The following is a 17,389-nucleotide window of genomic DNA, read 5'->3' as shown; positions in this document are numbered from 1 at the left end:
TAAAAAATAACATAATTTTATTTGATTAAATCAATTTTTTATAAAATAGAATATTTTTTATAAGACAAAATTGAAGATGAAGAATTGTCAGTCTCATGTCTAAATAAAAGCTTCACCGTACATATGAACAATTTTGAATGATGGATACTTTTAATTTTTCAAGTTTTGACATACTATATTAGTTAGTTCTTGATATTAATAAAAATATTCTCAATTCTATTTTGATTATTTTTAAAATCCCCTATATTAATTTTTAAATTGCAATGAACGAAATAATATACACACCTTAAAAATTTGAAACGTTGCCCTAATATGATAGGATATAAAAAAATATACATTTAACTATAAAAAGAATTTTACATTTAAAATATTTTTTAAAAATCAAAGTCTATTATATCAAATTTCAAGGTATTTATAGTAAATTTTATTATAAAATGTGAATAGTTAAAGAGAGGTATTTAGCATAGTTAAATTAAAATTGAGGGATATAGTAACTCATTTTATAAATTTGAAATACTAATTATTTATAATATATTAAATATTAGGAGTTAAATTATCTCATAAATCAATTACAGTAAAGCAGCAATAAATCTAAACGGAGCCCGAATGCGAACCCGATAATAAATCCATGCCCGAATCTGAACCCGAACCGAATATACACGTGCAAGCTACGTGCTCCTTTGATTCCTGACGACGATTAGATAGGGTTCACTTAAATTATGCTATTTGGTTTACAATTTTTTTTTTTGAAATTGGCCCCCACAACCTACCACTTCCCTTACAAATATCTTTTTATTATTTCCTTTTATACTTCAACGCCGTCTGTCAATACCGAGCGGGAAATAGCCGCCCCACTTTTTACCCATTGACCAAAGCCTCTCTCGCCGGAATCTCCCGCCGCCGTTGCTTGAACGCCGCTCAAGTTCTCCTTACTCTTTATCAGTCATTTCTATTTCAAAAGCGATATTTCTTACATCATTTCCGCTTGTTTGAAGTTTCTAGAGAAGGAAAGAAGTTTACTGTTAGGGTTTTGTGTTGTGTAAGTCCGGTTTAGTTTGATGGATGAGACGGTACTTGACGATATTATACGGCGGTTAGTGGAGTCTAAGAATGGAAGGACGACGAAGCAAGTGCAGTTGACGGAGGCGGAAATACGGCAGTTATGTTTGGCGTCAAGGGAGATCTTTCTTAGTCAACCTAATCTTCTTGAACTTGAAGCTCCTATCAAGATTTGTGGTAACTTATATACCTACTGGTACCTCAGCTTTTTTATTTATTCCAAGATTTTTGTAATTATTTTGGTTCAATCTAAAATATGAAGTTTTTAGTAGAAAAGAAATGCAAGAAGGGTTAACAAGGAGAAAGCAATTAGGAAAATGACTTTAAGATTATTAAAATGTATTTATTGCTTATGAGATGATAGACTTGATTGATGGATTATGTAATTGATTTGATAGAACTTGCTTTGCTGATTGATTTAGATTAGAGTGTCTTTTCTAGCTTTAATGTTATAATTATGGATGATTTAAATGGTATGTAATTAGAATAGTACTCTGACTAATTACTTGACTCTTTATTGTGGATAACATGCATATGATTGCGCAAATTCGAGTTTTGCCTTTTAAGGTGAGTAAAAGAAGTAAAGATTTTGTTTTGTATGTGATATTAAGGGAAAACTTCACGTTTTTAAGTTTGACGCTCACAATCCAAAGGATTTTGACTCTTAGAGAACCTTTCCGGGCTCTTTAGGAACTATGACCGAAAGTATAGTCATTTGATTTACCTTACTTTGCTTTTCCTCACGAAGATATTGGGATTCTGTTGGGATTGTTTGCCTTAGTGGTTTGCACCAGCATGTAGAATCTTCTTGTTGGCATGTAATGTCTACCATATTTGGAGGGTCTATCATTCTTTTTGAGCAGTTTGGCACTTGTCATAGCAGTTATGTAGAACTGGAGTTTATTAATGGGGTGGTGCTCTTTCTATATGCCATTTATCATTTGGAAAGGATTTGTGTTTATTATATTGAATTGGTTCAATTTGTGACTTTTTATGACAGCTTACCTTTTATGAGCCATATTATTTTTCTACACATTTTACTTTATGAGATGTATCTTTTTTCTATGTAACTTGTACTTCAAATAATCACTTAGGTAATTAATTATCCTCTGCTAACAAATATGCTGATTATTTGTTGCTTTACAAATTGATTTAACAGGAGATGTTCATGGTCAGTTTTCCGATCTCCTACGTTTGTTTGAATATGGTGGGTACCCTCCTGCAGCAAACTATTTATTCCTTGGGGACTACGTTGATCGTGGTAAGCAGAGCATAGAAACAATATGCCTTCTTCTTGCATACAAGGTCAAATACAAGGAAAACTTTTTTCTTCTGAGGGGCAACCATGAATGTGCTTCCATCAACCGTATTTATGGGTTTTATGATGAGTGCAAGAGGAGGTTTAATGTTCGCATCTGGAAGACATTTACTGAATGCTTCAATTGCCTGCCAGTTGCCGCTCTTATAGATGAAAAGATCCTTTGCATGCATGGTGGGCTATCTCCTGATTTGAAAAGCTTGGATCTGATCAGGAATATTGCTCGTCCTGTTGATGTGCCGGACCAGGGCCTTCTATGTGATCTATTGTGGGCTGATCCTGATAAAGATATCCAAGGATGGGGAGAGAATGATAGGGGCGTGTCTTATACATTTGGGTCTGACAAGGTTGCTGAATTTCTTCAGAGACATGATCTTGACCTTGTTTGTCGAGCCCATCAGGTAGTGTTATGCTCATTAGATTTACTATCCGTGCATTTGGGTATGCATGTCTAAACTTACCGGGTTGTATGACTATATTCAATCTTTCTAATCAGAATTCGGACTGTGTTTTCGTTCTCATGATTTATACTAGTTATTGAATAGTTTGCATGATAACCTAAATCGACAGATTTGTGAAATTTGAATTAGATTTATTATTAATTGTGCCCGTGCGCCCGTGCATGCATAGATCATCTACTTTTAGTTTGCATTCTGCAGTTTTTGTTTCATTCTGATTTGTACTGCACTGTTGATTTCTATCTCTATCCTGGGTTCTTAGGGTTTCTTTGCGTCTTGAAAGATTTTCATGGAAAACACGGTTTCACGCCTATGAGTTCTACCATTGTTATTTATGTCACTGTTCTTGTCTTGAGGAAAATGATGGTCTCGTTATTCTTCCTCCCAGAACTTGCGTGAACACCTCTTGCTTCTCTCAACATGCGTCTTTTATGTTTATTTATGCTCATTGATGCAGCCAAGACATTGATATTAATATGATAAATATCATAGAATTATCATCTTCTAATGTTTGTACATCACTTGTTCGAGTATTATTTATAGGTTGTTGAAGATGGTTACGAGTTTTTTGCAAAGCGGCAGTTGGTCACAATATTCTCTGCACCAAACTACTGTGGTGAGTTTGATAATGCTGGTGCGATGATGAGCGTGGATGATACTTTGACATGTTCCTTTCAAATTCTTAAAGCTTCCGAGAAAAAAGGAAAAATGGGATTTGGCAGCAATGCATTGAGACCTGGCACTCCACCCCATAAGGTATTGTATATCATCCTATGTAGCCTTTACACAATATAAGCGTGGACTTGCTAATTCCAACTTATGACTTCGTGAGGTGATTTCTATAGCTATTATGATTAAAGCTCTAATAGGTAGAAATTGCTATTAAAACCAGAATATCTTTTATTTCTTTTCTGAATGATCCTACCTCTTGATTGCATTTGTTAGATGCTGGGTTGATACTAAATTGTTGATTATTTCTGGGAGCCTTGACATTCCATTGGTTTTATGACAGAATATTACTGCATATGTGGCAGAAGTAACTATGAAAAGGTTCCATGAATTAGAACTCATTTTTCTGACCTTCATATCAAACTAAATTGGTAACTTGTTCTAATATCGTAATTGATAGCTGTAATTTCTTGCGGCTATGAGTGTTTTTTTTATGAAGATAAACTACATTTGGTAATTTGTTCGATAATGTTACATTTCTGTTGTAATTTTTTGTGGTTTCAATTGCTTTTTTTTTTTTTTATGAAGATATTTGTTTGTGTGTGTAGTATTATTACTAGCCGATTACTAAATGATAGATAGGCCCAACCTGTGTGAAGGGCTCTCTTTTCAGGGGTTTGGGTGGGGGAAGCTCCAAGGGTGTGCATTCGGTTTCCAACGGAACAATTTTTTTCCCTTTTAAAATCTAACTGAACCAAATCAAACTAAAATTTATATGAAATTAAATCTTTTTCAAACAGATGAACTACTCGATTCGGTTGATTTGTTTGTTTGCTTCGGTTGTTTCTGTTCGGTTTGCAATTAAACTTAATTGAATTTTTTTATATTTAAAAGCAAACCGGACCAAAAAACCATTTTCTTATATAATATCAAATTAAACTGAACGGAATTAAATGTTTTGGTTTGGTTTGGTTCAGTTTTTGCACATCCTGGGGAAGCAGAGGGCAAAATCATATTATTAATGAAGAAGTTCTCTTTTGTCTTTCAGGGTAAGGGTTGATTGATTCGGGCGACGGAGCTGATAAATGCAGAATTCACTTTGCGCTGCCTCACAAAGCCATGGAACCTAGCTATACTGCTCTATCCGTCTTCCCTGCAAAGATGAAAAGTGAAGACATGATGTTACTGAACAGTGGTGAAGTAACTGAGGCATATGAGTGATACGGGTGGTTATGTTTTTTTAATTGTGTAAACTGGAGTTTCTAACTTGGTGTTTAACTGCAATTGTGTAGTTCATGTCAATTTCATGGCATTACTTTTCTCTTGATTGGAATTGGTGCGAACTTTATATATGAAGGTTACTGCCTTCTTTTAGCTGGTAGCCACTGCCTGAATATTAGTTGTTTTTCCCCCTTATAATGTAGTCCATTTGATTCAGGAATAGAATTAGTTGTTTTTATATGTTGTTTGGTTGCTGAGTAGGAAATGAAAATGGAAATTAATAAAAGATGAGAATGAAGTTGATTTCTATGAAAAAGATGACATTGAATGATTTTCATTGATAAGAAAACTTATTAGTTTTTTTTTTTAATTTTTTTACTAAATTTCAGTTTTAATCTGTTCAAAATGTAGTAAATCAAACAATCATTTGGAAATTATAATATGATAGATTGATAATGTAATTTTAACATAGATTACATTCTATGTTTGGGAACATATTTTTGGTGAGGAACACATGGGAGGAATGAAATTGGTGAAGGTATGAAAAATATTTTCTTTCAATTTATTTGGTTATACTTCCTCCGTCCCGTAAAGATAGAAAAAGTAGCTATCTTTTTTCTTCCATAAATATAGAAAAAGTAATGTTAGTTAACTACTCTCTGATCCATAATATTTGTCGCATTTGGCTTTGGCACAAAAACTAAGAAAACAATTAATATGTCTTAATTTATAAACACTTTTACTAAACTAACCCTACATTGAAACTTGTTTACATTTATGACTAACATTTTTATTTGTTTATTGTATTCTTTCAATAAATTAATGGGGGCAAATATGAAAAAATAGCAATTAATACTCTCTTGATATTATAACATGACAAATATTATGAATTAAAAAAATTTCTCAAATGCGACAAATATTATGGACCGAAGGGAGTATAAAATTATTAAAATACCCTTATATCAACATTAATTGATTTAAAGTTTCAATATATGCTTTTTATGCATCTAAAATTCTATTGGCTAATATTTATATAGTGGCTTTGGATTGTGTGAATCACTAATAGTATGATTTACTTTAAGAAATTAAAAAGACAATTTAGGAAAATTATCACAAATTACCTATAATTAACTATTTTCTTAATTATTGTGAAAGAGCTATTTTTTCTATATTTACGGGACGGAGGGAGTAGTAAATTTTTAAAGTATTTTTGTTTTAACTTTTTTAATTCCATGTAAATGGTATATATCAATATAATTATATTCAAAATTTTATTATATTTCATTCATTTTTACATCATATTTTTTTAAAAAAATTGTGATGGGTTATGACATTTTATGATATAAGAAAAAAAATTCATTCATAATTTCTCTCCATTTTCCATTCTTTCCCAAATAATAAAAAAAACTGATACATTCTAAAAACTTTCGTGAGAAAAAAATACAAATAAAATTCAAGAACAAAATGTATTTTTTTTATAAATTTTTCTCCAAAACGAGCTTTCGCGATCTTGAGTAGTTGATGACTGTCTGACGTGTAATAATTCTTTTGAAATATAAATATTTCAGTTTATTCCACCATACCAACTTTGTACCCGCAAATATCTTCTATTTACAACGCAACAACAGTCAACACCACCTGGGCATTTTCGTAATTAAATGACAACTCGAGCCTGTCTTCATTTCCTATTTATATTTTTCCGTACGAAATAATTAATTCCCTCTGCTCTCTTAACAGTTACAACTTCGTCACTGGACATAAGCACGCACTCGGAGAGCACAAGTACAGAAAATACAATGATAGGAACAGCGGCGCCGGCGCCGGCGACGGCAGCGGATACAGGACCTACATCAACGGCGGGGCAGCAGAATATGGCCGCTTCATTTGCGAACTCTTTTAGAATTGCCGCAGTTGCCGATCGATTTGCCTTGCACTTGAAACCTGGAGGTTTTGGCAACTCTAATACGGATTTTACCAGTCTGTGCCTCTCTCTTGCTAGGTATTACAGTGTACTTGACATCTCAAAATATACCGATAATTTTTAATTCTGTGCTGATTTTTTTTTATTTTGTTGTGGTTAGTTTTTATGCTGTTTTAAGTTAGGTTAAGTTTAAATTTAGGTTTTCCAGTGTTTTTGTACAAGTCTTAGAGTGAAGTTGATAGCATTGTTTTTTCTTTCGTTCTTTTTTTTAATTTAGTTGTTTAATTGTTTTTAGATTTTAGTTTTTCTTTTTTCCTAATTGAAAAAAATCACAACGTGTTCTTGAAATTGGCTGTTTAAGAGTATAATTTATTATACTTTTTACAAGCAAAATTTTGCTGGTTTACGAGTTTTGCCGAGGTAGTAAAGGGTTCGGTTGAGGATGTGTTTTATGTTGCTGAACATCATGTAATAAGGATTGTTGAAATCAAAGAGGAGGATGCTATTGCTATCAATTCATGGAATGTAAATAAGGATTGTTGGAATCAAAGAAGTGAATACTATCAATTCATGGATTGTTGGAGTATTTTAGATTTTTTTTTGTTGGATTTTTATTTCTGCGTGTGCGCTTAACTGCTTATTCAGTTTTCTGGTTGCTTTTGCAGTATTTGATGTTATTACTTTTTGGTGCTCTGTTTTATGTGCCTTGCTTTGTTTTTTGTATATTTCTATACTTATCAATTGGTTCCGATGGATAACATAAACATTGAATTATTTTTTCTGTTGTCACCTATTGTTTTTAGGTGGTACTCTATGTAATTGAGTAGATTTACTTTGATAAATGCAGGGGCATCGATTATGCAGTTGCAAATAATGAGGTTCCTACCAAAGCTCAAGACTTGCCAGCACTGTTGAAACAGGTGAATGTGTCTTTTCTTGATAGAGTTGAACTTTCACTTTTGTAATAGCCTCATCTATTACACATTAGCGGGACCTTAAATATTTTAAAAGTACTTAAACAATTAAAATTCTGGGAACATAACTTGATTACTTAAAACGTTATTCTTTACCTTGACCATCATCAATATGCAGTTTCATGAGAGTGCATTATATTGATTTTAAGCTTGTTTTGAAGTTATTAAGTAGGTATACTTATTGAAGTATTATTATCTTATATGATCTTTTCTGACAATAATTGTTATTGACATGTATAGGTATGCCAACATAAAAACGATCTCGTCTTACAAGCAGCTATCATGGTTCTTATGATTTCTGTCAAGGTAATTGAAAATAGTTATTTGAATTTTCTGCACTTGTCGTGTACTTGTTCTTCTTATTTCTGTTTACCGGTTCCATCTTGTTTCAGCATCCTATCTACGTGTAAGAATTTTGTTTTGGTTTATTCTGAATGGATGTACATCTTGAGCCATGGACTCTAATAATAAGATAGTTTAGGTAATTGTAATTAAGTTCTACTGGGTGACTTGGGTTTTCAAAGGTGGTTAAGTTTTGGGAGATTCTGCTCCTCCAATTTTTTTTCTTGTAGATCCCGGTCCATTGAGGTGATACGAAAGTAAAACCTTTTTTGGTATATGTCTATTCTTGTTGGATTCTAGGCATATGTCATGAATTCATATGAAAAAATCTTCCTTCTTCCTTTGTTCTTGTGGATCTAATTAAATTTTTCTTTATGTGGCATCCATATCTTTAGATTTTTATGTTACCTAAATCTCCATTTCCCACGTTCTTATAGTAATAGTCTTATGGTCAGTAAGCTATAGTATGGAAAAGGTTTATTTGAAAAAAACAACATTCGTGATGTTTTTCATATTTCTTTAAACATCCTGTATTTACATATAATATATACACCATTTATTTTTTCAAGTTGGCTTAATCTTTTTTGAATTCTGTAATTAATATGGTAGAATGCTTGTAAGATCGGTTGGTTTTCACCCAAGGATTCTCAAGAATTAGCCACTCTTGCTAATGAGGTTTGTCATCAGTTTATGTTCCCTTATCAAGTGCCCATTTATTCTATCATGAGTTAATTGCAATAATCTTATTAATTTGTTTTCTGTATACTTTATAGATGGGGAGTAGCTTTTGCAGTTCTGGAGAACTTAATATCTCACCAAATGACTCTCCTTCTATTATCTCAACAGTTTTGTCCAGGTAAGAGATCTTTTGAGTGCTTTTACATATACATATATGTTTTGTAGAAACTAGAAACTATTTGGTAACTTCTTTTCAAATGGTATTTGCTGGATTCATTTTTTTCACTGAATAGGCTGGATTAAGAAATAATATCTGAATATAATTTTTTTGGGGGAGACAACAAATTTGTGCAGATCACTATAGAACATTTTTAGTGACAGTTAATGCTTACTGTTTATTACAAGATCAAGACTGACATTGTTTCCCAAATATCATATGGAGTTGTTAAGATCTAAACCAATGCTATTCTGGTTTTCAAACTGCATTCCTCCGAGTTGTCTTCTCCTTACTCTGTCATAGTGTGGATGCATGTGCTATGTGCAAATTGTTGGTAGCTAGTCCTATAGTTGTAACCGCTGCTAGCTGAATTTCAATGGTCAATCAATTTGAGGATGTTCTAGTAAATTTATTCAGGGCGACTTTCTTTCATAACTTTATTACGGTGGCTTTCTTTCAGGGAATTGCATCTGAAATTTGTTAACGTTGCTATATTTTTCATGACATTTAAGCATCTGAAGAGTGCAGTTGAAGTTTTGAAACCTTTCTCTTGAAATTTGTTACTCTGCAGATTCTATCCACTGATGAAAATGGGGCAAATACTCGCTTCTCTTGAAGTTAAGGTAGCTTCTTTATGCCCTTTTGACCCTTTCCTGATTACTTTGAATTTATAGCATTGATTGTGTTGTGTGTCTGTGTGCATTGCAGCCTGGATATGGAGCTTACATGGTTGATTTTCACATTTCAAAAACTACAATACCTTCTCGACAGGAAAAAATAGTAAGCATCTCTTACTTCAGTTTTGAGCTAATGGATGATCCAAAATGCAATGTCCATGTAGCATCAGTTTACTACTGCATCTTCTGATTTTGTAATTAAGGAAGTGTGTTGCATTCTGTATGTGCATTACAGTATTGTGCGAATGTAATTTTTGATAAGTGTCACACTACCAACTCCTATGTTGCTTGGAGTTCTTCCAATCTCTGGCTTATGAAATCTGTACTCTGGTTTGCTTAGCATAAATTTTATGGTGTTGAGGTTTTAATTTTGGGTTTATTTTCACCTCGCATGCTGGCAATACTTTGTGGAACATTGATAATTGTCTTGGTTTTCATCATACACTTATAGTCAACTGGAATTCAAAATATAACTGAACTCAATTGATAATTTGTTGTCTTATCTTGTCTTTGTGGCCTACAGCGGTTGTTTGTGGCACAAAAAGATAATATAGAGACATCTGCATGTATTATAAGCCCACAACAAGTGAGGTATGAACTTTCTTTCCTCGCCTCTGTTTCATTTTATTGTTTGATATGATACAATATCTATTGATTATCTTTTCTTTTAACTTTTTAGCTTTCTGTTAAACGGGAAGGGGGTGGACAAAAGAACTAATGTTTCAATGGTTAGTCTTCACATTATTTGCTTTGTTTTGTTGACGTGGCAGTTGGATCTAATACATTGTTTTTTAGGACCCAGGACCGCAAATGCCATCAAATGTGACCGGTATACTAAAATATGGGACGAATCTTCTTCAAGCTGTTGGCCAGTTTAATGGTATGATTCCAATCAAGTGCTATGTTTATGTTAATATTATGCATTATGGTGTTGTTGCAATCCATGTTTGATGTGTTCTTTCTATAAAAAAATGATTTGAAGGTCATTATATCATAGCTGTTGCTTTTATGAGCGTGACATCATCACCCAAAGTTCCTGAGCTACTATTTCACATTGAATCTAGTGCTGTTACAGAAGATCCAGGTACGCATATAGAGTAAACCTATATATAGTAGGATGTAAGTTTTTGCCTAATGAACTTGTACTTCTGTTTGCTATGGTATTTATGTGGTCATCTTTTCTAAGTTTTCTTTTGGTGTCTTAGATTCTGATGTCATTGAGGGGCCATCTCGAGTATCACTCAATTGCCCCATCAGGTATTTCGTGTTACGTATTACTTCTAATTCTGTTATGAGATTACTATCCATAGTAAATTTTTCTATACTGGAAGAGAAATTAAAAAGGGGGAAGAACTGAAGAAAATAAGAAACACAAATATTATGTGGGGAAATTTAGCTATAGAACTAGCTGGGGTGCACTTCTTGACCTAGGTAGGCCCTCCAGTGGACTGGCTCTTTTAAGAAATTGGCGCTTCCTGTTATGCTTCTACTTTCTCAATTAATGACATATAGGACGGGACTTTATAGCTGTGGGTAGGCATAATGCTTCAGTTTATCCATTTGTGAAGTAAAATAAGTGATTTTCTGTTGATTGACTGGCTTACAGCTGCACGCGTATCATAACTCCCGTCAAAGGATATTCGTGTAAGCATCTTCAGGTAAGCACTCTGTGTTATCAGATTCTCAATCGTACTTCTTAACAATATCGGATAGTGTCAATGTTTGAAAAATTCTTTCGAAGCAGTTAAATTTGTGTGCCATTAACTTTTTCTTATTTGGTTCCGGGTCTCAGACCTTCAGTCTGAACTTGTAAAGAATAATATTAAGCATGGTTGTTGTTTGTCTAATGGAAACATTCAGCTGTTTAGATCTTTCCCGAGAAGATAAAATATTTTGATTTATCAGCAATCTGGAAATATATTATAGGACAGAGATAGATGTCGATCTATTTTGTTTGTTTTTCTTGGCCTTGTCAATTGCCCTTCATTATCTCTAATACCTGTTTGCTTAAGTGTTTTGATTTTAGGAACTTCATTGATATAAATTCAAGGAGGCCGTCTTGGCGCTGCCCGCATTGTAATCAGCATGTCTGCTACCCCAACATTCGTTTAGATCAAAACATGGATAAGGCAAGTAGCTACAGAATTGGATTTGACAAAAAGTTTTATGCTTATGCTGTGTTGGAATAAGTTTGTGTAATTTTTTGAACTCGTGGTTAATGCTAGGTTTTAAAAGAAGTGGGTGACAATGTAGCTGTTGTAATAATCTCAGCTGATGGCTCGTGGAAGGCTGTTCTGGAAACTGATGATAATTCAAACAATACGCAAAAAGAGGTTATCGATTGTCAGAATGACATGCCTGAAGAATTTGCAATTACTGTGGATCTTACCGAGGATGATGATATGATGGATGTTATAAGCATTACTGACCTTGAAGATCGGAAACCTTCTCAGGCTACTCTTCAGAGACAACCTGTTACCAATAATTCAATCGAACCACCACCTTCAAATACTGCGAGTGCAGTTGATCAGAATGTTGCTAGTCCAGCAGGGGATAACTTTTGGTCTGAAATGTACTTATTGTCCGGAACATCTACTGCTGGATCAGGGCAACAATATTTCAATCAAATTTTTGCCTCTCCTTCTACCAGTTCTTTGACATCTCCGGTGATAACTGATGCCGTATCTCCTTCACTCCATCGTGATTCTGGAAGCCACAGGAACACTAATCTCTCACCTCCAGTGCACACTCAGATACAACTTATGAATGCAGCTGCAAGTGCAGCTGTAGATAACGAGTATGGGACATTGAGACAGATACTTGGAAGAAATGTAAATAGGACTCCTGTTGCAGTTCAGGCTCTTGCAGCTTCACCACAAATACCATTGCACCCACAAAGACCAAGAACTCATCCAAATACTGCTATGCCCAATGGGTCATCACCTTTTTCTCAGGCTGCCCGACCTATGACACCAGCAGGCACTGGTATCAACATGGCTTCCAATTATAGGTATAGGCCTCATCATTTTTCAAGACCGCCTACAGATACTCGTCAAGGTTCGCCCTTGCTGCAACATCCCTCATCTGCACAGGTCAGTTTTTCCCCCTTATCTCCCGTATCTTGTTGTGTCTTGTGGTTTCAGACTTTCAGGAACTAGGGGTGTAAAGTATTCAGACATAACCAAATTAACCGATAGTACCAAATCAAAATTGTAATTTGGTCTGATATTTTGGTGTTCAGTTGGTTTGGTCTTTTTTGAATTTTTTTGTTAATTCGATTCAGTTTGGTTTTTGGTCTGAATTTCTCAATTGACCGAATTAACGGAATATGTATATATATATATATATATATATATATATATATATATATATACATATACAATGTTATTTTTGTAATTTTCATAAATTTAAGGTATAATTATAATCTTCTATAGGATTTGAATCAGTATGCCATCTAAATTTGTAGTAATGACTGAGCATTTAACACATTTGTCATAATAATTAATGCTAATAAAATCCGGTTATTCAGTTAACCAAAATAATCAACCAAATGAAATAATTATTTTAGTTGGTTGTAATTCGGTGTTTATATACCTCGGTTATGACTTGGTTTAAAAAAATAGAGAAATTTAGATTTGGTTAATTAGGTTCGGTGAGTGAGCCGACCAATGCACACCCCTACCTGGACTCTAGCGCACTCATAAGACATCCTGTCAACAATTTACTTGAGATTTTTACAATTTGGCAGCCTAATGTTATGTAGTTGCCTGATTTTGTTACTGTAGTAATCATTCTTGTGTGTTAATCAAACCATTTATTCTTCATCTCGTTTGTCTTATATATCTTATTTGTTTCTTGCAGAACATGAATCATCTACAACGACCTGTTAATTTAGGGCAACCAGTTTCTACTGGGATTCGAAATGATTCTCAGAATTTATATCAGCACCATACGATTCGGATGCCTCAATCCAGGAGTCACTCTCCAACTGTAGGTAGATCATCTTCACCAGTCATGCGTCCGTGGGTTCCAATCCAGCAAGGGGTTGGCAGCACATCAAGTTCACCAAATACCCAACATCCTAATTTTGCTGCTACTCAGCGACCAGTCCATATGACTCGACAGCCACCATTAACACCAGTCCAAATTCCAATCTCCAAAGGAGGGCCCACATACTCAAATACTGATGCAAGTAGGACGCCACAAGGGATGATGCAGAGAGTAAATGTTGGAGAACGTCAACTAAATTCCGGAGCTGATGCTGCTAGGTCATCAGAGCAAAACTGGCAACCTACTGGACGAATGCGCGGAGCCCTCTCTAGTCAGGCTGTTAACACGTATAAGGATCTTGTAATTCAGCCCACCCAACCAGCTCAGACTCCGCAACCGCAACCATCCAATTTGACCCCATCGCCACCTAATGTTTCACCTCAACTCGGAGCGTTTCTTTCCAACGGCAGGAGTTACCATACACCTCAGACACAAAATAGTGCAATGAGTCAACCTGCCAGCATGAACGGGAACTCTGGTACGCTGCCGTGACTGATAATACTTCTCTTGAGTCTACTAACGATGCCGATAGAGATCCCTGGTGTGGCTGTAAATAAATGGGATATGGCCGATTGTTGCATCACGAGGTCAATTTTTGTGAAGTTACATAGATTTACAGTGGCTTATGGTTTCGACCATATTTATACAAGAATGTTAGTCGGTAAATTATGTTGATATAAACTAGGGTAACATGTCTGGAAATAGTTTCAAGTTACAATACCTATGCTTAAATATATTATCCTAGTTTATAGCGCTGGTTCTCTTTGTAAATTATCTTTGCTATCTGCTAATGATACCGTCTAATCCTTCAATACTAGTTGTGTAATTCAGCTAATAAGGCTGTATAAGGAGTCTCGTCCAGATATGCGTTGTTTCTGAAAAGAACTAAAATAAGAGTTTGGTTATGTGATATTAAACTGGCTGTGGAAACATATTTAATTTTGAAATAAAAAAAAGAGTTTGGTTATGTGATATTGAACTGGCTGTGTAAACATGTTTAATTTTGTATTGATAGTATCTAATTCAATACTTTTGACAGAAAATATAAAAATTGACGGTAAACATTTTTGTTGCCTTCATGTTACTAACTACGTTATCAATTACGAATACGAATGAGTGGCTTATATAATTACTCTAATATACATCCAATTAATTTAAAACTACCGATTATGATACATTATTGGCTAATAATCACCCATGGCACCTCAACTTTAGGGGTACGGGCGCTAAACCCCCTGATGTTTAAAAACGGGCGCTAAACCCCCTAAACTTTGTGTCGGCGCTCACTAAACCCCTTTTAGACGAAAATACCCCCGGCGCCGTCTTTTGTTTGGCGGCTGTCTTTTAAAACAGAAAAAAAAAATTGACAGCACCAAGTGTCAGTTGACACGTCATCAAAAGACAAAAAGAAATAAAAATACCCAAAACACCCCTAAATATAATATCTGATAAAATAAAAAAACCCAACCACTCATTCAAAACCCAACCACCCATTCAAAACCAACCCATCACTGATCTAACCATCGCCGCCACCCGACCACCACCGGAAAATTTTCCGGTCATCTTCTCCAAGTGAATGATGACCGGAAAATTTTCCGGTCACCAAAATAAACGGATCAGCAGATCTGTTCCTCTTGAGGAACAGATCGGCGGATCTGTTCCTCAAGAACAGACCCGACGCGGGTCTGTTCTTGAGGAACAGATCGGCGGGTCTGTTCCTCAAGAACAGATCCGCGACGGATCTGTTCTTGAGGAACAGATTCGGAAGATGGCCGGAAAAATTTTCCGGTCATCTTCAATAGAGAAGATGACCGGAAAATTTTCCGGTGGTGGTCGGGTGGTCGGGTGGGTGTGGTCCGGTCGGGTGGGGATGGTCCGGTCGGGTGTTGGGTTCATCTTTTAATTTAGATTGGGTTGATTTATTTATTTTGTCTTTTTCTAAATTAAATTGAGGGTATTTTAGGTGTTTGAAATTTTTAAGGTATATTTCTGACGTGTCAGATGATATGACAGTGTCAGATTTTTTTTTTTAAAATGTCAGTTGACTGAAAAAACGGCGCCAGGGGTATTTTGGTCATATTTCGTCCAAAAGGGGTTTAGTGAGCGCCGACACAAAGTTTAGGGGGTTTAGCGCCCGTTTTTAAACATCAGGGGGTTTAGCGCCCGTACCCCTAAAGTTGAGGTGCCATGGGTGATTATTAGCCTACATTATTGTATTAGTTATTAGTTTTTAATTGAAAAAATAATAATATTAGTTTTAATAGTCGATAATTATTAGTTTTAGTTGGTATGTTATAGATAATTTAGTTTTCTAATTCAAGTTATATTCTTAGTTCCTTATCCAAATCAATTACATTACTTCCTTATTTAAATTGAATGTTAATATTAATATTAATTAGATAAATTTAATTTTTAAAGTAGTTTATTTTAGTTAGTACTCTAAATAATGATCTTGATAAAGATTATAAGTAGTTTGCATTAGTTAGTTAGTACTCCAACTCTAACAATAATTTCAATAATTTTTTAATTAATAATTATATTTGATAAAATAAAAAAGATATTAACATAAATGTGTATGTCCCCCTCCTATGGGTTAAATTTAGCTCGGTAAATAGCTATATGGAATTAAATGGAATTAAATGGAATAAATTTCACCTTCAATTAAGAGTCCTATTAATTTGAATATTAGTTTAGTATTTAACTCTCACCAAACATTATATTTACTAAATAAGTAAGGCAATTTTAATAAGTAACTCTAAAATTAAATTGAAATTTTTGTGAATTTAGATTTTTAAATTTTAATTATAGAAATTAAAAATATTTAATTATTAATTATCGATGCGGTTTATTATTGTTGAAATAACATGATGCTAATTAAATTATATTTATTGTAATTTCACAAAATAACCAGATAAACTAACGTTAATATAACAAAAAAAATTAAAATAATCTAAAAATCAACAGATTAAAAATACATACTATATGAATCAACAAATTCATTCCATCCATTGGAGTAAAAAATTTCTCACGATCCAACATAGCTCATGTAAAATTGACTACAACAAATGGCCAAGCAAAATTTAAGATTAAAACAATATTCTTCCACTTGTGTCCTTAATATCTATAGAAAACACTCATTCACATTATCACTCCACTCGAGAGATTCTTAGGTAGACTCAGTCCACCACGTCATCCGTGGACTAGCCTATTATATAATGACACGTCATTAAAATGATGGCAATCTTGTAAATTCGTTTATTACTTATTTACACTTTTGAATAGTAATATTACAAGATTGCCATCATTTTAATGACGTGTCATTATATAATAGGCTAGTCCACGGATGACGTGGTGGACTGAGTCTACCTAAGAATTTCTCCACTCCTTAATACAAGCACAAAAACTTAAATTCTCGTAGCATGATCACACAATACATAGAACAAATCTGGTGGACAATTAAAAACTTAAAATTCTCGTAACATGAGCACAAAATACATAGAACAAATCTAGAATAAATCTATGATGGACACTTTTATAAGTACTAGTTTCGCATTACGTGATATGCACGTGACTCGTAACGTAATTTATCAATGTACATATTAATAAATTTATTATAATTATATCAATTTTTTATTTATAATTAATATTAAATTAATTAAGAGTTTTTATAAAAGTAAATATAATAAATTCGGTTATTAAATTTTTTTCTATACTGAATTTATTCTTCTTTTGGTTTAATAATAGCCATAATTTTATTAATAATATCTTTAAAAATAATAAGATTGAAATTTAAATAATAATATAT

The 17,389-nt window shown here is 33.8% G+C and overlaps 2 protein-coding genes across 4 annotated transcripts; both read left to right on the top strand.

Annotated features, from left to right (window-relative positions):
• The first annotated feature begins 757 nt into the window (after positions 1–757).
• On the top strand, positions 758–4,885 carry LOC126677354 (serine/threonine-protein phosphatase PP1). 3 transcript variants are annotated; one of them, XM_050371921.2, is made up of 4 exons: positions 758–1,236; positions 2,219–2,778; positions 3,379–3,591; positions 4,535–4,885. In XM_050371921.2, exons 1-4 carry the CDS (start codon positions 1,059–1,061, stop codon positions 4,562–4,564), a joined length of 981 nt encoding a protein of 326 aa, XP_050227878.1. In that variant the 5' UTR covers positions 758–1,058; the 3' UTR covers positions 4,565–4,885. The 3 variants fall into 3 exon arrangements, with proteins under 3 accessions (XP_050227878.1, XP_050227877.1, XP_050227879.1); XM_050371920.2 differs by having other exon boundaries at positions 4,532–4,885; XM_050371922.2 differs by having other exon boundaries at positions 760–1,236; positions 4,553–4,885.
• A 1,571-nt stretch (positions 4,886–6,456) lies between these two features.
• On the top strand, positions 6,457–14,396 carry LOC126677467 (E4 SUMO-protein ligase PIAL2). The gene is made up of 16 exons (XM_050372101.2): positions 6,457–6,724; positions 7,494–7,566; positions 7,861–7,926; positions 8,572–8,637; positions 8,736–8,818; positions 9,429–9,480; positions 9,566–9,637; positions 10,058–10,125; positions 10,214–10,262; positions 10,330–10,414; positions 10,517–10,618; positions 10,740–10,791; positions 11,141–11,192; positions 11,547–11,663; positions 11,760–12,626; positions 13,396–14,396. The coding sequence occupies exons 1-16, from the start codon at positions 6,522–6,524 to the stop codon at positions 14,074–14,076; spliced, it is 2,688 nt and encodes an 895-aa protein (XP_050228058.1). The 5' UTR covers positions 6,457–6,521; the 3' UTR covers positions 14,077–14,396.
• Positions 14,397–17,389: the final 2,993 nt, after the last annotated feature.

The sequence above is a fragment of the Mercurialis annua genome, linkage group LG4 (assembly GCF_937616625.2).
Source record: "Mercurialis annua linkage group LG4, ddMerAnnu1.2, whole genome shotgun sequence".
NCBI classification, from domain to species: Eukaryota; Viridiplantae; Streptophyta; class Magnoliopsida; order Malpighiales; family Euphorbiaceae; genus Mercurialis; species Mercurialis annua.
This window is presented reverse-complemented; position numbering and strand designations above follow the sequence as displayed.